A 22558-nucleotide genomic window follows, 5' to 3' on the forward strand; every position below is an offset into this window, starting at 1 on the left:
AGAGAGGGTCTTGAGTGGGTCCAGAGCTGGGTGACTGGCAGTGACTAATTGCGTGCTCCCAGCGCCAGCTCCAAGGTGCTAACCCTGCTCACTCTTAGCACTTTTGCAACAGACTCTGGTCTTGTGGTCCCTGTGACCAAGGAAAGGGAAACCCATCTGCAGCCAAGGGACAAATGTCTTAGCCTAAGCCCGTGATTATTCAGGGAACTGTGGGGGATTGCTTTCGCATAAAGAAGTATTGAAGGAGGTCTCTGGAGGTTTTCTTCCGAAGGAGGAAATACCAAAGGAGATAGCTTTTTCCTGCCACTGGGCACTGCCAGGGCTAGGAGTGCAGCAACTATCTTGGCTTGAAGTGAGCCAGGCTGAGAGTGAATTAGATCAGTACGTGATGTACCCAGCAGCTGCAAGGTGCCTAAAGTGTGGGGGGATCCAAATGCAGAGGGGCAGGATGAGCTAGAGCAAGGAGGCGTGCAGAGAGTGCTCGTAGATGAACAATCAGTGCCTATACGTCTTTTTTTCTTTCTTTTTTTTTTTTTGGTACAGGGAATCAAACTCGGGTCCTTGTGCTTGCACAGCAGGCAGTGAAACCACTGAGCTAAATCCCCAGCCCCTATACATGTCTTTATATATCTTCAGCAAGTTACAGGAACATGATTTTTTCTGTATTACAGTTGTAACAGACATCATTGCTTGGATGTACAGAGTTCATACTTAAAGAGAAATTTGCCTACAAATGAGACACTGAGCTCTCATGGTTATTTTTCTCCTAGGACAGCAACATTCCAGAATAACGTTCGATTACATCGTTGATTGTGGTCACCAGCCTCTGAGATGGCTCACAGTGACAACTGTCTTCTGGTGTTTCCCCTCCTCGGGTAACCTTTCACATGGAGTAGGGTGACCTATAAAAATGCCTCATTGTGGAAATGAAGAGTGACTTCTCATTAGGTCATAGAAGCCAGATGTGATAAACCACTGTAATCCCAGCACTCTGAGGCTGAGGCAGGAGCACTGCAAATTCAAGCCCATCCTGGGCAACTTAGCAAGATCCTGTCTCAAAAAATAAGTCAGGGGGCCAGGGATTTAGCTCAGTGGCACAGCGCCTGCCTGGCAAGCGCAAGGTCAAGTTCTATCCCTGATACAAAAAAAAAAAAGAAAATCCCAGCACACCGGAGGCCAAGACAGGAGGATTACCAGGAGTTGGAGGCCTGCCTGAACTACATAGCCAAGACTTTGTCTCAATAAAACCAGTAACATAACATAAAAAGGGCTGGGGGATGTAGCTCAATGCAAAAGCCCTGGGTTCAATGCCCAGTGGTGCAAAATAATAGTAATAATAATAATAAACAGCAGCTTCCGCCTTACAGCACTTGCCTAGGTAAGAGAGCAGCCTTAGGAAGGGTCTACACAGTGAGAAACTGAGGCCTTCTGCCAAAAGGTCAACTTTCTTCACACTAATCTCTAAAATTATGCTTTAGTTGTTCACTCTATTCTGTCTTACTCATCCTTGCATCACCACTGCTTAGAAAAATGCCTGGCATGTTTTAAAAATGAGTTTAAGATGCCTGGAATCCCAACACTCAACAGGCTGAAGGAGAATCACCAAGAGTTCAAGGCCAAGGCCAGCCTGGGATCCGTGAGACCTTAACACACACACACACATTTTAATTTTGGGACAGGGTCTAATTTGGTAAGTAGCCCAGGCTGGGCTCAAACTTGGCAATCCTAACTCGGTCTCCCCAAGTGCTGGAATTTCAGGCATGCACCACCCCACCTGGCTTTGATGCTAAACTGTACAACTGTACTTGTCTTCAGGGTTTTATCTGTAACAGGTTAGGGATTGAACCCAGGGCCTTGCACATGCTAGGCATGTTTTCTACCCCTCCACTACATCCCTAGTCCTCCCTGAGTCTTTCAACAGGAAAACCTCCAGATATAGCCACAATTACACTATTTTTTAAAAACTTCAAGTACTTGAAGAAACCATAGTAGAACTTTTAAATATTGGAGAACTTTTCAGTTTGATGTAACACCCAGAAGCCAAAAAGGAAAACATTAATTCAAATTCACCAAAGTGACTTCCTGCAAGTGCTGAATACAACCAAAATCAAAGCCAGAATGAAAGGGGAGGAAAACGCTTATCAGAAAGAACAAGGGAACTTGACGCAGGAGAGATGAGGAAACTTGCTCAAGGCCCCGTGTCTGGGAAGTTGGCAAGGAGGAACCCAGTCTGAAGGCCAGGGTCTTCCCATTAATCTCCAAAGCTGTCCAGAAACCCGAGCAAAGAGGCTTTGAGATCTGAGTTTTCCACCTTGATTCGCCCTTGCAGTTACCTGGCATCCATTCTCAGGCCCCATCCAAATCTGCTAAGTCAGGATTTTGTATGACACAAGTAGTCTCATTGCTTGCCTGGCAGAATTGCTTAAAAAATAAATCTTTTTTTTAGATAGTGAGATTATGGTAAAACAGGACGAAGAACTTTGTTGTGAGAAGTTTAAGGCCTTGGGAATGCAGAACTACATTTCAGACCAGTATGTTGTTATTTACCTTTTGCTCAACTGGAAAATGCTACAAAGGATAAAGGTGAAAAGAATCTAAAAACTTTTTTTACAGAAAGGAAGAAAAAGCACAATTCTGACTGCTCACACAGACTTGTGCTTGCTCCCAAGGTTCTGCTGTGAAGGCCCATTATCTAGCTGGGCTTGATACACGGTGTGAAATGGATGAATTGTTTGAACTCTGGTGAGCTTTTAGGCACATCCCTAGTATCTAAATTTGACAAAAATTAAGCCTCAGAATTCCAGACATGAACACCGCATAAATATGAACACACACATTAAAAGTGCACGCTTCTAGGGCTGGGGCAGGGGTCAGCTCAGTGGAAGAGAACTTACATAGCCCGAGGCTCTGGGCTTCTGAAAAGCTGAAACTGCACACTTTAGTCAGTGAATGACCAAGTCAGACCATCATTCCATGCCATTTACCACCACCTCATTTAGACCTGTCTACTTAAAAATGGTAGAGTGCTTGCTTAGCATGCTGGCCCTGGGTTCAATCCCCAGCACTCCAAAATTATATGTGGGACACAACCTTTACAAGGTATCAACTAGTTTGCAAGTAAATTAGACTAGAAAGATGCTGAGTACTTAGCACTCACAGACTCCTATGCTACAGAGCTGCTGGCTGAGGTAGCACAGTGTGGGGCCATGCGCCCTGGTATAGGACTGTCTGGGTCTACATGTTAACTCCTCTCCCTAGCTGCTGTGCACAGATCAACCATCCCTGTCAGTCCATCCATTCTTACTAACTTTAACAAGCACTGATTACTACATACCAGACACTATTTGCTGCTACTCACACTTCATACCTGTGTGTCACCGTAACTGAAAACTGCACTAAATGCTTAGAAGTAGAAAGGTAGCAGAGGCCATAAAGGACTAAGTTTTAATCAGCATCTGAAGTGACTGTGTCCAAACCCAGCGTGCCACTTCCCGCTGAGCTGGGTGACTTTGGCTTTTAACCTCTTGGTCCTTCAGTATCACCTGCAAGATGAGACTAGCACTTAGCTCAATTGTTTAAAAATTAAGCCAGTCATCACCTACCCAAACACTTGAAGATGCATCTGAAGAGCTATTTCTGCTAGTGTCTCCTGAAAAAAGGCACTCTATGATAGCCATGATGTCTTGCTTTGAATTTTTTGCCAGTATGTTGTGGTGCCAAAAACGAAATGTAAGCCGGGCAGGCTGGTGTATACCCCTAATTCCAGCCCTCTGGGAGGCTGAGGCAGGAGGATCACAATTTGAGCTAGCCTGGACAACTTAGCAAGTTGTCGTCTCAAAACAAAAAACAAGGTCCCGGGATAACTCGATTCAAAGCCCTGGGTTCAATACCCAGCAACGGGACATGTGCACACAGACTACACACCCAAAATACAAGTATTTGTGCAGGAAGTTTCTAAATATAGAACTGAAAGAAGAAAACATAAAAGAACACTAGTCTCTTGGGGCAGAAAAGTGTATTCTACTAAAAGTTTGTTACATCTGAAGCCAGAATGTTACTAACTTTATTTCCTTAAAAGCCTAATTAAAAAAAAAAAAAAAAGGGCTGGGGATTTACCTCAGTGGTGCCACAGCCTGCCTCATAAGCACAAGGTCCAGAGTTCCATCCCCAGTAGGCCTCCTACCAAAAAAAAAAGCCTAACTAAATCAGTGGCTTTGTATCAATGTCAATCATCTATGTGAAGTTATGTTCAGCATGAAAACTATTTACCTAGAAACTGTTGCTGTGCAAAATTCTCTGCAGATCAGCTGAAATATCGAGCTCTAAAGTCACTTTAAATTACTTAATAAAAGATTAACCACTCATTTACATATTTTATTTGGAAATGTGTATACCAGTACAGTGAAACTAAACTTCAGACAATGGATGTCATTAGTTTAGCTATCATCAGTTTATTATAAAAGAGACATGGAAATTATTTACATGATGAAAGACTGCAGAACTTCAGTGGAATGGGCAGCATTGTGATGCCATTTCAACAGTGATTTACTTCACTCCACATATTTTCCAAGAATGTCACCATCTCTAAATAAGAAATAATCCTACAAACAGATAAACCTTCAGTTAAGACAGGTAGGAACAAATATTCACCATCTTTTTAGAATGAGTAAGTTTACGTACCTTGTCATCTAGAACTACTTTGGTGCCTCCATATTCTGGAAGAAGAACTTTATCGCCAACTTTCACACTCACTGGCTGAATCTCTCCGCCCTTTAGAAAATAAATAAGTTTATTAGGAAAGACATTAGTACATCAATATGTAACTAATTTATATAACACTACAACCGATGAAATGTGATCACTCAAATACAGTACGTTGAAAACGTACTAAGTGGTTAAGTGATATTAATTTGTACTAAAATTATAGTTCCTCACAACTATTATTGTAGAAACGCAAATTGAAACAATGAACATACGGTGGCTTAAACTAAAACCTGATTGCAGTGTTTAGAACTAAAAAGGGAAAAACTATCGTTAGCTAACCAAAGCTAACTGTAAATGTTAAATATTAACTTATGGTCTCTGAAATAAAGCAATTTTTAAAACCATGTATGAAATGGTCATCCTTGACTTCTCTCCACGAAAACTTAAGATCAGTGCAGTTACCATATTTGACCTGAAAATACAAATACACACAGTAGTCACTTACTGAGCATTTTGGCTGACACTTTTGAGGCCCACAGCCTAACTCCGTAATTGGAGAAGCCCTGAGGAACAGCTCAACCTGCTCCTGTTACAGGTGCAACAACTGAGTCCCACAGTTACACAGCCAGCGCAAGTTCAGTGTTAAGAGGTGAAACCAACAGCTCAGGGTCAGTTATTACAAAGCCCCACCAAACTATAATCCTTTGTCTAACCAGAAATTTATAATGTGAGGAACACAATGGGCAGACTTGGCGACCAAATAGTTACTAAAAGCAATTTTAAAGACTCTGGAAATGCACACCATCGAAAGCAAGCAAGTTAATTTTACAATCATTTTCCTTAGGGTGAAATAAGAGATTATCTTGGAAATAAGGCGGCTACTTTAATAACCCAGGAGTTTTTTCTTCTATTTCACACACAAAATTAATCCCACGACAGGCCTTGTTACCTTTCCCTTAGAGCCCGATCCCACAGCTACCACAGTTGCCTGCAGTACTTTGCCTTGAGATTTTTCTGGAAGCATAATGCCTCCCTTGGTGACAGTTTCGGCTGCGCTCCTTTCAACCAATACTCGGTCAAACAGCGGGAGAAACTTCCTAAATGCCTGTCCTGCCTGTGGAGAGAAACGTTGAGGTGAGACCACTAAGAAATTACATGTTCAACAGCCGGTGCCATGCAACCGTTTTGTAGAGCGCGGCCTGGCTTTCGGGATTAACAGCCCAGTTCAGATTATCCGTTCGGGGGAGGCGTCTGCCGCTGCGAGTGTGATTTCCCCTCCGTAGGTCGTTAGGGGTCGTCGTTGCAACCAGACTACGTTTAAGGGCAACCGTGGTTTACCCAGCTCAAGCATCTTCCTTCCTCCCGATATCGGCAATTTGCAGGAAACCCGGGGCCTGGACCTCTGCCGGGGCCATGCTTTCTCCAGGGCATCGCACCCCAAAACCTGCGAACTGCAGGGCCTCGCGCGTCCCGACTCCGCGCGTGACAGAGCTCGGGAGGAAGGAAGGGGCGGTCCGGCCACTCTGCAGGGCACAGGGTCCCGGCCACTGAGCTGGCCTGCGGTCGGACCTGTGGGACTCACCATGGCGGCTGCCCCGGACCTCAAGACTCCGCTGTCCGCTAGCGCAGCAAGGCGAGACCCGCACTCCGGCCTCGGGACACGTGAAAAGGCAGCGCGGCGCGCAGGCGTGCTCGCTCCCGCCCGGCCCCGCCCCGGGCACGCCCCCATCAGTGGGCGCCAGGATTGGCCGCGGCTGCGGGGGCGGGGCCAGACGGAAGAGGACCTCTTTCTAGGCTGTTCTAGGCCCCTACGTGGAGGTGAAAGAAGGACCAGCGCCGTCCCCGCCCGGAAGTGACGTAACGTGACCCTTGAACCGAGGAGAGCGCGGGGTTTCTGGAAAGTTCTGGAACCAAGCGAGGCCCCGGAATCAGCTTAAAGTGGCCGGAGAGCGTGAGGAGTCCGCCACGCAGCGCGGCCCGGCAGCAGAGGGCGGGGCTCGCGCGAGGCGCATGCAGATTGCCGGGCCGGAGGCGGGGCCGGGGCGGGGCCGGCGCGCACGCGGGGCCGCGGGGAGGGCGGGGACTCGCGCTCATTGCCGCGCGCGCCCGGCGCAGCGTCCTCACTCGCCGCCGACGGCCTTCCTCACTGCGTGTCCTCTCGCCGCTGCCCCGCAGGTACGGGGCCTCGGCCTGGCCCGGGCCGGCCTCTTCCCGCGGGCGCTGAAGCCGAGCTCTGAGCGTGCGGCCTGCAGGCCTGCGGGCCCGCGCGCACCGTCACGTGGAGCCCGACCGGGGGGCGGTGCGGGCGGCGATCCGGGCCCCACCGCACCCCTAGGGTCGGAGCAGCGCCGGACGGAGGGCCACTCCCCTCCGTCTCCTGCGTGACCTTGCCCGGGGCGCCCGGAGAGCGGCGCCCAGCGAAGTGCCTGCGGACCCTGCGCCGCCGGAACTGCGCCCGGGTGCTCCCGGCCACCCTCCCCTGCCTGTTTCCCCGGGGCACTTCTGGGGGGCCTGTGCTCCGGGACGTTTCCGGGGTGGCAGCTAACCCACGCGGGCGGAGGAACTGCGTGTCCCTGCTGGGGGTATCCGCCTCCGCCTGGCCTGCGCGGGTACTGTGATCCAGGTCCCCGGACGGGGGTGGGGACACGTGCGCTGCGACACGCGGTGGTGCTGACCGTGGCTTCCTTCCCCGCAGAAATGCTCCGGCTACCCGCCGTCCTTCGCCAGGCTAGACCAGTGTTCCGGGCGCTGGCCCCGCAGCTCACTCGAGCTTATGCCAAAGACGTGAAATTCGGTGCGGACGCCCGCGCCCTCATGCTTCAGGGTGTAGACCTCCTGGCCGACGCCGTCGCCGTTACAATGGGGCCAAAGGTACCAGTGCTTTCATAATTACACATTAACTAAGAAATAACGAGGGGCTTTGTTTTGCGGTGCTGGGGATTGAACCCAAGGCCTCGAACATGCTAAGCAAGCACTCGCACTGAGCTACACCCTGGGGAGGGACAGCTTGCAGGTGGTCACACTGAACTATGGACGGTACTCGGCATCCACTTACAAATGGGTTTGGGTTTGGTTTTGCCTAGACCGGATGGTCTTAGGCTTGATGGTCTTGAAATTTGAGCTACCTCAACCGTGTCTCTGAAACTGTACAGTGTGTGATGTAACTGGTTGGTAACTTATAGCTCAGGCTGGATTCTTAATCTTTCTTCTGCTTGAATTAAATTTTGGATCCTTTCCCAGTACCTGTGCTAAGCGTAGAGAAAATATTAGCCTAACGTGTAATAATGCTTAAAGCATGTGTCTGTAGGTATTAATTTTTTGTTTTTCACTTACAGTAAATGGTAAATATACTAACATAAAACTTAGCTTTTTCTGTGGTTAGCGTTACTGGGGATTGAATCTGGGGCCTTGTGTACATTAGGCAAGGGTTCTACCACTGAATTCCGGCTCAGTTTCTGTTTTTAAGTGTACTTTTGGGTGGCCTTGAGTGCATTTGTGTTCTTACAGCCCTTGCCACCATGTTCTCCATAACTTTTTTCATCTGCACTTGGAAAACAGTAACACTCTGTCATGAAACAGAAGCATCTGATTTCTTTTGTTACACTAATTTTACTCCATGTTTTCCTGCCTTCTGTTCAAGTGGTTAAAATTGTCATTTAATAGGGAGGAGTAATACTTCCAGGAGGTTTGCTTTTTGTTGTTTGAGACAGAGTCTCACTGTGTAGCCCAGGCTGGCCTTTGAAGGTGGGTAGAGTCACATGATGCTTCATATTAAATTGAACATAATTCAAGTATCAGGAATCTAAAGCACTGTCTAAAATAGTATGTATACTGTTTGTACAGCTCAGGAACAGAAAGTAGCTTGGGCCAAATCCAAAAGATGCAAATTTTGCCATGTTTGAAGTCTTTATGTTGAGAGAACCTGGAAAAATCACACTTTTTTTTTTTTTTTGTGAGACAAGGTCTCCCTATATAGTTCAGGCTGGCCTTGAAGTCACCATGCAGCCCAGGGCAAGCCTCAAATTCATGGCAGTCCTCCTGCCTCAGCCTCCTGAGTGCTTGGGTTACATGCATATGCCACCACACCCTGTAGTCACACTGTTCTTGCCATAGTGGTTAGTATTTTGTTAACTAAATTATTCATTATACTAAGAATTGAACCTGGGCCTTTCATTTTGAGCTGCATCCCCAGTCCCTTCTTTTTGCTACTGGGGATCAAACTCAGGACCTTGCACTTGTGAGGCAGGCCTCGGAACCACTCCAGTCCCTTTTTTGAGACAGTCTCACTCAGTTGCTCAGGCTTTCAAACTTGCGATCCTCCTGCCTCAGCCTCCCAGAGTAAATTTTAGAGCAAATTATATTACCATCAAAAATAACAGGCGCCAGTCAAAACAAGTATACATGATATGAAGAATTTTCTGGTATGTTATCTGATAAGTGATTACAGTTCTCATCTGTGATACCTAATTCAGTATCTGCTCTTGGCAGAGAAACAAAAGTCATTTTGTCTGTGGACAAAGAATATTGATGAACTTGTACTTGAGATTCATGTTGCAGGACTGATGAAGACAATTTAAGCTGGGCCTGGTGGTATGGACCTAGATTCTCAGCATCTTGGCGGCAGAGGCAGGAGGATTACACGTTCAGAATTGAGATTCATGATGCAGGATTGATAAGAAAATTGATGCCAGGCTTGGTGGCGAACGCCTTTAATCCCAGTACTCCCAGCATTTAGAAAGCTAGCTGAGGCAGGAGGATTGCCCCGAGCTTGAGGCCAGCCTGAACTGTCGCAAGGAGACTTTGTCTTTAAAAAACAAGTTGAACTGGGCCCAGTGGCCCACACCTATAATCTCAGTATGGGGGGAGACAGAAGCAGGAGGGTTGGTTACAAGTTGAACATCAGCTTGGGCAGTTTATTGACTTAGCAAGACAGTGTCTCAAAAATGAAAAGAGCTGGAATGCAGCTCAGTGCTAAGGCCCAGAATTCAGTTACCAGTACTGTGGGTGAGGGGACGCAGCTTGTGTTATTACTGGAGACTGATCTTTCCTATCTAACCCTTAGCGTTTGATCCTGACACTTTTCCTCTACGCTTACAGGGAAGAACCGTGATCATTGAACAGAGTTGGGGAAGTCCCAAAGTAACAAAAGATGGCGTGACTGTTGCAAAGTCAATTGATTTAAAAGACAAATACAAAAATATTGGGGCTAAACTTGTGCAAGATGTTGCCAACAACACAAATGAAGAAGCAGGAGACGGCACCACCACTGCAACTGTGCTAGCGCGCTCCATTGCCAAGGAAGGCTTCGAGAAGATCAGCAAAGGCGCAAACCCCGTGGAGATCAGGAGAGGTAGGAAGGGTCGTCTCTTTGTGTTCACTACGACCGGAGAGAATTCTGGTGGCAGGAATTGTGCCTTTTAGCGAAAGTAAGGGTGTTGTGCATTCTGGTCCTGTTCCACGTCGTGGGACAGAGGTGAGAAGTGTGGTGCACCCTGTGGGGAGCAGATGTGATGGGACTCAGAATGGCTTACCTGGCCGTGCTGAATGCCGTGTGTGTCCGCCTTCTCTTGGTCCAGCTCTCAGGTTGCTTGTGGTGGTTGGGGCTTCACTGTGTTAATGGGGAATTGCTGTTTCGGGGCATGCCATCCCACTGTGTGTGTTATGAAGAGTGCAGGCACAGAAGCTCTATGTTCACTTAATGTCAAGGTATTAAAGTACCTGTCGGGAATCACGACTTGTACTTCTACTTGCTGTGGGGTCCATGAGAATAAGCACTGCAGTGATGTAAATTCTTGAACCAGGTGTGATGTTAGCTGTTGACGCTGTGATTGCTGAACTTAAAAAACAGTCTAAACCTGTGACAACTCCCGAAGAAATTGCTCAGGTAAGGACTTTTTTTTAAAGTAAATTAATAGCCCTGTGGTTGTTTCTGATCACACACTAATGTCAGAATAGTGCTCTCCAGTCACTGACCTTGGGAGCATTTTTCTTGATAAAGCTTTGGCAAAGAACCATAACTTGGAATTTTTGGGACAGGGTCTTTCTGTGTATCTCAGGCTGGCCTTGAACTTGTGATGCTCCTGTCTTAGCCTTTTGAGTGTGGACATTACAGGCACAGGCCACTACACTCACGTCATAATTTGTATTTTAATAAGTTGTCATTTTTCAGACTGCAGGGGTCTAAACAGGTTTGTATGTGTGAAGATGGCCTTAGCCGTTCAGCGGTGTGTTCTGTGGGGCTTTTGCATGCTGGACAAGCCCTCTACTGCTGAGTTAAACCCTCGAGTCTGAATGTGCAGACTTGTCATCGGTTTCTGATGTCACCACATTTCATAAGGGAAAGTAAATGAAGTCAGCTTTACTTCTCATTTTAACATAGCTGCCTCCTCCCCAAAATGTAGCCAAGTAACAAACAGACAGAATTGGTGGGCTGGGGGTGTGGCTCAGTGAAGAAGAATGTTTGCCCGAATGCACGGGCCCTGGGGTCAGTCTCCAGCACCACAGTGGACAGTCGGTTCATTAAAATTATTGCACTCTAATCATACATATTTCCCTCTGTGTCTGTTATAAATGTACTAGGAAAGGGAAAGGGAGTTGGGGAAACTAGCTTTACTATTTCATTTGGAAGAGTTACTTAACTATTTCAGGTTGCTACAATTTCTGCAAATGGTGACAAGGAAATTGGCAACATCATATCTGATGCCATGAAGAAGGTTGGGAGGAAGGGCGTCATCACAGTGAAGGCAAGTGAAGTGTGTGGTGCTCCTGCCCCAGAACTGTGCTGTTGTCAAGCTGCCCCACAAGCCGGGTCACAGGCTGTGCGCAGCCCAGGGGCTGGCGAGGGTCTTCTAATGAGTCTGACCAGAAGTGGGAAAGCTCGTTGGTGTGACCGGGTACCCTTGGCTTCCTGGAAAGAATCTGCTTGCACAATAATAGCATCTACTCTAATGGAAGAATCATTCAAGTATCCACTTTGGAACATTTTTCCAGAAGTGGAGCTGGATGCTCTGGGGCAGTTGTGTATTTTTCCTGAATCCCTCATTATCTTAGGGGAGGGGGCACCTTTTCATTAATCTGCTCTAGAATTCCAGGTTTTATGTATTTTCCATGAAATCCTCATTTTTTGGCTTTTTGTAGGATGGAAAAACCTTGAATGATGAATTGGAAATTATTGAAGGCATGAAGTTTGATCGAGGATATATTTCTCCATACTTTATTAATACATCAAAAGGTAAGAGCAAATCAGTAACAGATTTTTAGGATTCAGTACTTTGTTAACATAGACTTTAGTTGGTGGCATACCTCTAAAAATGAATTCATAACGTTCCAAAAGTTATGTACAATAAAGAGGAAAAGGCTCTTAAGGTGTTTTAGAGCTTCAGGTTAGTTTTTCACTTAAGTACATTGTATTCATTTTCTCAAAATTGCAGGTCAGAAGTGCGAATTCCAGGATGCCTATATTCTACTGAGTGAGAAGAAGATTTCTAGTGTCCAGTCCATTGTACCTGCTCTTGAAATCGCCAATGCTCACCGGAAGCCCTTGGTCATAATTGCTGAGGATGTTGACGGAGAAGCTCTTAGTACCCTGGTTTTGAACAGGTAATAGTTTACATTTCTAATGCAAAACAGAATTATACAGTGTTGCTCTTTGAAATCTACATCACAGACCCCACATTGGATCTTTTTGTGTGTCCAGAGCAGTAGTGTATAATAAACGTGTTCCATGGAGCCTTGTGTTTCAGTTGTTTTGAGTGGTACCCCAAAGTCCTTAGCATTTTGTGCAGCTTTTTCTTAAGGTAGGCTATTGAGGGCCAGGGATGTAGCTCAGTGGTTCCGCCGCCTGCCTCAAAAGCACAGGGACCCGAGTTCGATCCCTTGTTAACAGCTTTGGAAGGTGTGTGGCTGAGTGTCTTTACCAAGACAGTCTGGGGGTGTGGCTCAGTGGTGCGACACTTGCCCAGCATGTGTTGTGGACCCAGTTTAATTCTCAGCAACAAGGAATAATTTAGATGTTTAATAAATGATATGAAATAGGGAAATCACCACTCAGTCTAAAGTGAGGTCTCTTTGCTTATTTTTATTTAAATCCTTTTATCTTCTGGTTTTCTGAGACACGGTCTCACTATGTCATTCAGGCTGGCCTTGGACTCACTGTGGAGCCCAGGCTGGCCTAGAACTCGGTGACCCTCCTGCTCCAGTGCTAGAGTTACAAGCATGTGCCACCACACCCAGCGCTTCCTCTGATTTTTAATTTGGCTTCCTAGTGAATAGACCAGCTTTGTTGCAGTTTGGAATTTTTGTCTTACAGGCTGCTCTCGGGTGGACATTTCTTGATTGTAAATTCCAAGTATTTGTATAGCTGATAAAATTTCAGGTGACTGTAAAAGTACTGTCAACTTTGAGTAACACTTACATAGGGCGAAATCAGAATGTTCCTTCTTCAAACTTAGTTTTAATAGATAACTAGCTAAAATTTAATAATTACTGTTTTTCCATCACTCACAAAACAGTTAAATCAGTTTATCCTTTAATCTGATGGACTTGGTCTTGGCTGTTGTAAGGCCAGCAGTTTGTCAGATCGGAACAGTAAAGATGAGTAGAAAATAGCCCTTATTTGCCGGGATTTAGCTCAGTGGCACCCACCACACCTGGCTCGAAAGTGCAAGATCCTGAGTTCCATCCCTGGTACTAAGAAAAAAAAGAAAATAGCCCTTGTTTGTCTTAATTTGACCAAAAGTTGTTAGGGAGCAAAAAAGGGTAGGAGTCCTAAAAAGTCTTGGTAGCTCCAGAACTAAGTGAGGTGTTTTCTTTTTTCCATTTAGTCTTATCATGAACTGTTTTTCACAGGCTAAAGGTTGGTCTTCAGGTTGTCGCAGTCAAAGCTCCAGGGTTCGGTGACAATAGGAAGAATCAGCTGAAAGACATGGCTATTGCCACTGGTGGTGCAGTAAGTAAAAGGGCTCCTGGATGTTAGGTACTTGGGAGTCTTAAGTGTACAGCAGAAAGCACACTTTCACAAGCAGGTGGCACTGAACACTACTGCGTATTTGGGAGGTGGGGTTAGATTAAGGTCCTCCCTTTCATCTCTAGCTTGCCTTGAGTCTGGCCCAAAGGTTAAGTGTCTTCAATTTTTTTTTTTTTTTTTGGTGCCAGGGATCAAACTCGGGTTCTTTCGCTTGCACAGCAGGTGGCGAAACCACTGAGCTAAATCCCCGGCCCAAGTGTCTTCAATTTTGAAAGCATATGATAGATAGCACAGAGAACTTAAGAGTAGCCGTGTGGGGTTGTGCTGATTTTACCAATAAGTGTGGCCTTGGGTGTTTGGTTTCTCAAAACTGGTACTAATGGCAGAGTTGTGATGGTGAGGTGTAGGAAATGCAGTGGATGACTATGAAATGAATCATGTTCTGGACTAGCCATGGCCTTACAACTCTTACTTCAAAGAAACAATATTTCAGGATGATTCTTTTGTCAAAACACCTGCAATTTGTTCACTTTTAAACATTTTTGTAGGTCTTTGGAGAAGAGGGGTTAACCCTAAATCTTGAAGATGTTCAAGCCCATGACTTAGGAAAAGTTGGAGAGGTCATTGTGACCAAAGATGATGCCCTGCTTTTGAAAGGCAAAGGTGACAAAGCACAAATTGAAAAACGTATTCAAGAAATCACTGAGCAATTAGAAATCACAACCAGTGAATATGAGAAGGAGAAACTGAATGAGCGACTGGCGAAGCTTTCAGATGGAGTGGCTGTGCTGAAGGTAGGCTCATGGACTACGCTCAACTTCAGAGTCCTTTAGCTTCTGTGGCCTTTCCTGATGATGACTGAACAGATTATTTGAGGAAGTAACTTCATGGAAATTTCCATTATGGCCTCTTAACAAATTTTGGTGTGTGTGGTATGAGGATCAAACCCAGGGAGTGCTTCCTTACATGTAATAGCTAAGGGCTCTACCACCTGTTCCTTTCTCAGATTGGTTGAGCCTGTTTCAGGGCAGCTGCTATAGAAAACATGTTCATGAGACTAGGACTCGAGTTGGGTCTCTTACCTGAAAACTACATTCAGCCACGGCTGTTGCTGAGTCATGCACTCACGACAGATGGGCAGCCTGATTTCTTTAGGATTGCTCTTTGTGTAAACAAGGTGGTTTTGATTTTTAGCTGAGAAACCGAGGGACACTACTACTGCGCTGTATCTCCAGCCCTCATTTTAAGCGGCTTTTTTGGCAGTGGGCATATTTACTGGGGGAGGCCATACTAACTGGAGCTGTTTTCATCTCCAGGTTGGTGGGACAAGTGATGTCGAGGTGAATGAGAAGAAGGACAGGGTCACAGATGCCCTCAATGCTACGAGGGCAGCTGTGGAAGAAGGCATCGTGCTGGGGGGCGGTTGTGCCCTGCTTCGGTGCATTCCCGCCCTCGACGCCTTAACTCCTGCTAATGAAGATCAAAAAATTGGTAAGGAAAAGTGACCTTTCAGACAGGTTTGTTGTGCCCCGATTGTGTCTTCCTATAATAGCAGCAGATTGCAGTTGCCTGAATACCAAAAGTTGGGTAGTGAAAATCAAATAGTGCTGGTGCCAGAGCTAATAATGCAGGGAACAGATCTTTGCAGTGTTGACGATTGGATTTTCCTACTTACATACTCGAGTTGTATGATTGCATATTATAAAAGAACTAAAGTTGCTAAAACTACTCTATAGGTATAGAAATTATTAAAAGAACACTGAAGATTCCTGCGATGACCATTGCTAAGAATGCAGGCGTGGAAGGATCTTTGATAGTTGAGAAAATCCTGCAGAGCTCCTCTGAGGTTGGCTATGACGCTATGCTCGGAGACTTTGTGAATATGGTAGAGAAAGGCATCATTGATCCAACAAAGGTAAATCATTGAGCATTTTCTTTTTTCTTTTTTAGTACCAGGGATCAAATTTGGGACCTTGCGCTTGCACCGCAGGTGCCCGAACCACTGAGCTAAATCCCCGGCCCCATTGAGCATTTTCTAAACATTCTTCCAGTCCTTCTGAGACATGAAGCTGTCAGAGAAGTAATGTTTCCTTACATTTTCTCTAGGTTGTAAGAACTGCTTTGCTGGATGCTGCGGGGGTGGCCTCTCTGTTAACTACGGCAGAAGTCGTGGTCACAGAAATCCCTAAGGAGGAGAAGGACCCGGCCATGGGCGCCATGGGCGGGATGGGTGGCGGGATGGGCGGCGGCATGTTCTAGCCTAGAGTAGCACGTGGCCCTTGCTGATGAACTGTGACAGGAAGCTCCACGCAGGGTCCTTCCCAGTAACTGGAGAATTCGGATAAAGGAAATGAAGGCTGGCTAATGTAAGGAAATCACACACCCATCATTGCTGGTTTCAGTTACAATATATAATGGTTTACTGCTGTCATTGTCCATGCCTACAGATAATTTATTTTGTATTTTTGAATACAAAAGCATTTGTACATTCCTGAAACTAGGTGCCAGAGCCACATACCAGTGTACTGCTTTCAACTTAATCACGGAGGCACTTCTACTACTATTCTGTTACAGTCAGGATTCTAGTGCTTGCCATCACAGACGAAAAGTTCAGAAGCAGCCTTTCTGTGGAGAGGAGTAATTGTGTACAGAGTAGAGAAAACCAGTTATGTGACAACCTTTGTGTAATAAAAATCTGTTTAAAGTTAGTGATTGTGTTAACCTTGTCATGATGTGGAACCAGACAAGTGAGGATGCTGCCACCAAGGGGCGGAGCCAGCATGGTGGAAACCACTGCAGCCATAGCACTTGGTACAGACCAGGGGAGATGGCGATGGGAGAGGTTCAGAGAGCTGCCAAGCACCCATTGGATTCAGCTCTGTCACTCCTTAGTATTGTCATTTCCCCATCTGAGGGAAGGGAATCTTACAGGCCTGGCCCAAGGCTAGGATCGAAACGGGCTGGGTGTGCTAGTCAAACACTCTACCACTGAGCTGCTCCACGTTTCCTCTTCACATGTAGCTCAAAGCAGGGGCCTGGCCCTGCCCTGCCCCGTAAGGGTTTGTGGCCTGAGCTCGGCTTCCCATCTGGTCAGCTTCCATTTCTGCAAGGATCTAGGTTGTGTCCCCTGAATCACCCTGAAACCATCTCATCCCAGTCCTTGGAAAATCTGTCTTCTGGGAAACCCAAGGCTAGAGGAGACCCCTGATTTAAGAAGAAATGGGTTGTGGTTCCATGTACTTGATCCCTACTGGAGAGTGGAGTACAAACTTTAAGCTAATGGTGACGTGTTGGTGTATACTGATCTGAGAGGTGATGTGATGCTTTTAGTTTGGCTTGATTATAACAGCATCTAGGAGAGTTTTTATCTAGCAAGGATGTAATCGGTTCAAACTGTAGCACGTGGACTTGCTCTAGCCCAGTCTGCTCAGCATGGCCCTGGGCTGCTGCTGTAAGTGAGGCATTTAGGCAGATGGTCTTAACCTTGGAGTAAAGAGTTTGGACAGAGATAGAGGGGGAAATAAAGTCCATCATCACAGATGAAAACTTGGTGACCTACATCCTGCACCTAGAATACCTCTGCCTTGGTAATTTGCTTGGATTGGAAGCAAGACTGGGCAACAGATTACAGGGAATGAAGAAAATGGTATGTTAACTGAAGAAAACCTGCCAGAACATAATTGGGCTAAAGTTGGTGGCAACAAACAGTTTATACGAAGGGTTGGCAAAAATCCCAGGGAAGTGTTTTTGTGAAGAGGACACAACAGTAGGTTCTTAGAAGAAAGGTAAAGCATAAGGAACACCTGGGCTTCGGGACTTCTGGTTGTGTTAGATCAGGGCGAGAGACAGGAAAAGAAACAATTACAGCACTAAGTGCTGCTCTCTGTCCTCACTGGGATGCAATAACCGACACCCATGACTTAAAGGAAGAGGGAGGGTTATTTTGGCTCAAGGCAAAAGGGCACTGTGGAGGAAAAGCTGCTCACCTCAAGCTGGGAAGGGAGATGAGCAGTCTCTTCCCTCCAGATCTCACCTTCTAACAGCAAGTCCGCTGGAAGCCTCCATGAGGCTTTGCAGGCCATTGAGACCTAAACCATGACAGTGGCTGTGTTAGGACGCACTTGCGTTATTTTAACCCTCAAGAACCCTGGGTTAGGGACTGTGTAGCCTACGGCACAGTTACACAACCGCTGAAGGGAAGTAACGCACATGAAGGTTTGGAGCACAATTTCAACCAGTCTTTGACTCAAGGGCCTGGACTCTTACCCAAGAGCAAAGTGGGAATTGCCCAGGGCGTAGGCAGTTATTGCAAGAAAACCTCCGAGAGCTGCAGCCAGAGAAACTGGCAAGTTTTCCTTTCTTAGTCTTTTTTTTTTTTTTTTTTTTGATACTGGGGATCGAACTCCAGTCCTTGCACTTGCAAGGCAGGTGGCAGAGCCACTGAGCTAAATCCCTGGCCCCCCTTTCTTAAACTTATTTAAGAAAGTGCACATATATCACTGTGGTATGATTCTTTTAATCCTTTGGGGAAGATACCAGCAGGGGAATATCTGGGTTAAATGGGACTTCCAGTCCTAGTTCTTTGAGGTATCTCCATACTGATTTCCACAATGGTTGTACCAGCCGACACTCCCACCAGCAGTGGAGAAGGGTTCCTCTTTCCCCACAGCCCCACCAGCATTTGTTATTGGTGGATTTCATGATAGCAGCCATTCTTTCTGGAGTGAGGGGGAATCTCAGTGTTGTTTTCATTTGCATCTCTTGAATGACCAGTGATGTTGAACATTTTTTCATGTTTATTTGCCATTTCTACTTCTTTGAGAAATGTCTGTTCATTTCAGATGCCCATTTTAGGATTTGGGAGTTCTGATTTTTTTAAGTTCTTTATAGATTCTAGATAGTAGGCCTCTGAGGAATAGCAGGTGGAAATTTTTTCTCACATTGTGGGTTGTCTCTTCACACTGCTGGTGGTTTCTCTTGCTGTGCAGAAGCCTTTTAATAAGAAGAGATCCCACTTGTTGATTGTTTGTGCTAGTTCATGGGCAACTGAGGTTTTGTTCATAAAATCTTTTCCTACACCAGTGTCTTCAAGAGTTCTACCTAACCTCTGTTCCACCTGGTTCAGCATTTCTATTTTAATATTAAGATCTTTAATCCATTTTGATTTTAGTTTAGTGCATGGTGAGAGAGATATGTCTAGTTGTAATCTTTGGCAAGTTGAAACCCAATTTTTCCAGCACCATTTATTAAAGAGGCTATCTTTCCTCCAGTGAGGGTGTTTGGCTCCTTTCTCAAAGATGAGGTGCTGAGTGTGTCTGAAGTTGTTTCTGTATCTTCTAATCTGTTCCACTGGTCGTCATGTCTGTGTCTTTGCCAGTACCATGCTGTTTTTATCACAGTAGCTTTGTAGTATAGTTTCAAGTTGGGGGTTGTGATACCCCCTGCCATGTCTCTGTTGCCTAGAATTGTTCATAGCAGCACAATGTGTAATAGCCAAAACTTGGAAGCAGCCCAATTGCCCATCAACTGAAGACTGAATATAGAAAATGTGGTTTTTCAATAAAATGGAGTACTACTCAGCCATAAAAAATGAGAAATTAGAGACATTTATACCTAAATGGATGCACATTGAAGCGATACTCTTAAGTGAAATTAGTAGGACACACATGTATAAATACCGAATACAGGCTGGGGATTTAGCTCAGTGGTTTCACCGCCTGCTGCCCAAGCACAAGGACCTGAGTTTGATCCCCAGTACCCAAATAAATAAATAAATACTGAATAGTCCTCTAGTGTGAGAAACAAAGTGTAAACAAGGACTAAAAGGTATAATAGATAATGTGAAATAGGAAGAAAAGGGGCAGAGGGGGAGGGGAAGGAAAGGGAATGGAATTAATACCAGAAAATGAAAAAATGGAAACAAAGTCTTTGTAAATAGTGAGGGATGGAGGGGTTGAAGGGAGGGCAGGGGAAGGGGGAAAAAAGAGAACCAAGAGAGATTATGTAAAGGTGCAAATTTCCAGTGATGAATGACATTATATTGTACACCTAAAATGTACCAATAAAATTAAAAAAAGAATGTCCATAGTCACATGTAATGATGGAACCAGGACTGAAGCATGGGTCTAAGCCAGGTTCTAAATCCAAATGTACATACTGCTTAGAAAGTGATGGCAGAAATACTGGAGAAGAGTAGAACTATCAAGATTAAAATGGTAGCGGAGTGTGATGACGCACATCTGCAGTCCCAGCACCTGAGGACTGAGGCAGGTGGACTACACGTTCAAGCCCAGCCCAGGGGACTTAGCAGAACTCAAAAACTAAAAAGGTCTGGGGATGCACAGTGAGAAGGCCCTGGGTTCCATCCCCGGTATCTGGTGGGGAGCAGGGTAAACATGCTGATGACTGCAGGTGAAGAGGCAGGAATAGTGGATCCTTGAAGCCTGAGACAGTTCATGGAAATCCTCTGGGGAGCTACAGCGAGTATGTCCAGGCCCCCATCAGATGTGGGGCTGAAGACAGATGGGATCGGCCTTCCTGTGAAAGGAAGCAGAGTGCACCTGCCTTTTTTTTTTTTTTTTTTGAGACAGTCTCACTGTCAGGCTGCTCAGGCTGGCCTTGAACTCTGAGCCTCTAGCCTCAGCCTCCTGAGTGCTGGGATTACGGGCATCCACCACCACGCCCAGCTCTGCACCTACCTTTCTGCAAAGGATTATTTCTCTGAACAAAGCACAGTAAAGAGCTCCAGAACTGTGTTAGAACAAATGTGTGCGCCTGAAAGGGAAAGGGGAGGAAGGGAAGGCAAACGCTGATGCACCCTTCACCCCTCGCCTGGATCTAAGAAGCCAGGCATGGTAGTACACACCTGTAATCCCAGCACTCTGCAGGAGTTCCACACCAGCCTGTGCTGCATAGCAAGACCCTGCCTCAAAAAACAAAGACTGAGAAAGGGCTAGCCAAGGGGAAAGAGAGGCACTGAAGTCAGATCCTGGTATTTCAGGAAAACATGAGAAAATGTGACGTTTCTGCTGCAACCAAGATAGCCACAGCTGGACTCCTCTTGGAGAATCAAAAGAACCAAAAACGCAAGTTTCGGGTAAAAACTCGAGGACTCTTCCCAGTGGTCCCGTGCCTAACCCACCAGGCAGGAGGGCCGGCCAGGAGCACCCAGCAAGGTCAGGAACAAGTCCTATGATGGCTTCAGGGCAATGGCCTAAGAAGAAAGCCAACCTCCCAAGGAGCTGCACTTGAGAGGGACTCGTGACCGTGAGGCTGAGAAGTCAGTAATTACTAGGGTCAAATCAGGTGAACACGTCACAGACACAAGAACAGGCACGGAGGCCCATGCAAGAGCTAAGCACTCATCTCCACAAAAGACTTCAAGTCTCTGAATGTTAGTATCTGACACGAGACACAAGAATGGCAAGAGGTAATAAGGCTTTCTGATAAAAATGAAGAAGAGACTCATCCTAAGGGTCAAGGCTCCGTGTCACATTGGCTGTGCAACTGGTTACACGTCACCTGCAGTCACCCAGGTCCTGCACTAAAGATGGTGACTTCCTGAGTCCGGTCCACACCCCTGTCACCCAGCAAAGTGTGAAGACTCCTCTGCAGTCTTCGAAGAAATGGAGAGCAAGCACGTGTTGAACTAGGTAGGCACCCACTACGTGAGTCCTCACATTCGAGGTTAATTCGCCATAGAAAGCGCACCAGGAAGACGGCCTGAGACGCCGGAGAACAAAGCTGCGGCAGGATGCAGAGCTGAAGCAGGCCAAGGGCAAGGCTGCTTTGCAGATGGGTTGCCAGCCCATACCCAGCATGGTCAACTCTGTGGCCTGCAGTCGGGGACACATTCAGGGAGCCCCCAGAAGGCTGGGCTGGCATTTTGAGGGAGTAGATCAAAGCAAGAAGTCGGGAGCCCAGAGTCCCACAGAGGAAGGCAGAGGAAGAGCCTCAGGTGCCTGTCAGGGCTGTGGCCACAAGTCACCAGGACCTCCCCAGAGGCGACCCAAGGGGGTCCTGTTATCTCCTGTAGCCAGGCGTCGAGGCTGGTTCCCTGCTCCTGTGACTCAGCTCTCCTCATGGCCCTTCCTCAGCTCTCTTCATGGCCCTTCCTCCTCACAAGGACAGACGAGCTGCCAACCTGCTGTCCTGAACAATCGGGTATAGACCAAGGAGGCCACTTCTCTCCTGTCTCCTTCTTCCTTCCTCATAATGAGAAGCTTGCTTAGGGTCTCTTCAGTTCCCCAGGCCACACACCACTCAAGAAGTTAATGCCAGAGCTGGGGATTTAGCTCAGTGGTTCCGGCACCTGCCTCGCAAGCACAAGGTCCCGAGTTCGATCCCCGGTACCAAAAAAAAAAAGAAAAAATTAATGCCAGGGGCCAGGGATTTAGCTCAGTGGTGCCACTGCCTGCCTCCCAAGCACAAGGTCCCAAGTTCGATCCCCGGTACCAAAAAAAAAGTTGATGCCAGGCATGGTGGCACACCCCTGCAATCCCAGCTACTTGGGAGGTCGAAGCAGGAGGATCGAAAGTTTGAGGATAACCCAAGCAACTTAAAAGACCAACTCGAAATAAGAGTGCCAGGCCATCTGCCTCACAAGGTCCCGAGTTCCATCCCTGGTACCAAAAAACAAAAGTGCTGCGGATGTAGCTCAGCGCTACAGTTGGTGCTTGCCACCGCATAGCAGGCATATGAGAGACCCTAGCTGGGGAGGAAGGGGGGGAGGAGAGGTTGGAGGGTCAGTTTATAATCAGGTGGCTGAGGCAGGAGGATTGAGAGTTCAAGATCAGCCAGGACTACGCAATGAGACCCTGCTTGCTTCACACGCATGTGCAAGGGAAAGGGAAGAGAAAGCAGGGAGGGAGAGGAATGGAGAAGGGAGGA

The 22558-nt window shown here is 46.6% G+C and overlaps 2 protein-coding genes across 3 annotated transcripts; one reads left to right on the forward strand and one right to left on the reverse strand.

Annotated features, from left to right (window-relative positions):
* Positions 1 to 4353: 4353 nt before the first annotated feature.
* Hspe1 (heat shock protein family E (Hsp10) member 1) lies at positions 4354 to 6524 on the reverse strand. Its single transcript, XM_004871700.3, has 4 exons — positions 6287 to 6524; positions 5654 to 5818; positions 4681 to 4770; positions 4354 to 4601 (listed from the first exon to the last, which is right to left on the reverse strand). The coding sequence occupies exons 1-4, from the start codon at positions 6431 to 6433 to the stop codon at positions 4551 to 4553; spliced, it is 453 nt and encodes a 150-aa protein (XP_004871757.1). The 5' UTR covers positions 6434 to 6524; the 3' UTR covers positions 4354 to 4550.
* A 198-nt stretch (positions 6525 to 6722) lies between these two features.
* On the forward strand, positions 6723 to 16377 carry Hspd1 (heat shock protein family D (Hsp60) member 1). 2 transcript variants are annotated; one of them, XM_004871701.4, is made up of 12 exons: positions 6723 to 6879; positions 7400 to 7575; positions 9802 to 10054; positions 10506 to 10588; positions 11352 to 11447; positions 11842 to 11935; positions 12135 to 12303; positions 13552 to 13651; positions 14218 to 14463; positions 14986 to 15160; positions 15406 to 15584; positions 15776 to 16377. In XM_004871701.4, exons 2-12 carry the CDS (start codon positions 7402 to 7404, stop codon positions 15926 to 15928), a joined length of 1722 nt encoding a protein of 573 aa, XP_004871758.1. In that variant the 5' UTR covers positions 6723 to 6879; positions 7400 to 7401; the 3' UTR covers positions 15929 to 16377. The 2 variants fall into 2 exon arrangements, with proteins under 2 accessions (XP_004871758.1, XP_021105458.1); XM_021249799.2 differs by having other exon boundaries at positions 6855 to 7313.
* The last annotated feature ends 6181 nt before the right edge of the window (positions 16378 to 22558 follow it).

Source organism: Heterocephalus glaber, unplaced genomic scaffold (assembly GCF_053883595.1).
Source record: "Heterocephalus glaber isolate CG9 unplaced genomic scaffold, H.glaber_assembly_v1.0 deba00001743, whole genome shotgun sequence".
In the NCBI taxonomy this organism is placed as follows: domain Eukaryota; kingdom Metazoa; phylum Chordata; class Mammalia; order Rodentia; family Bathyergidae; genus Heterocephalus; species Heterocephalus glaber.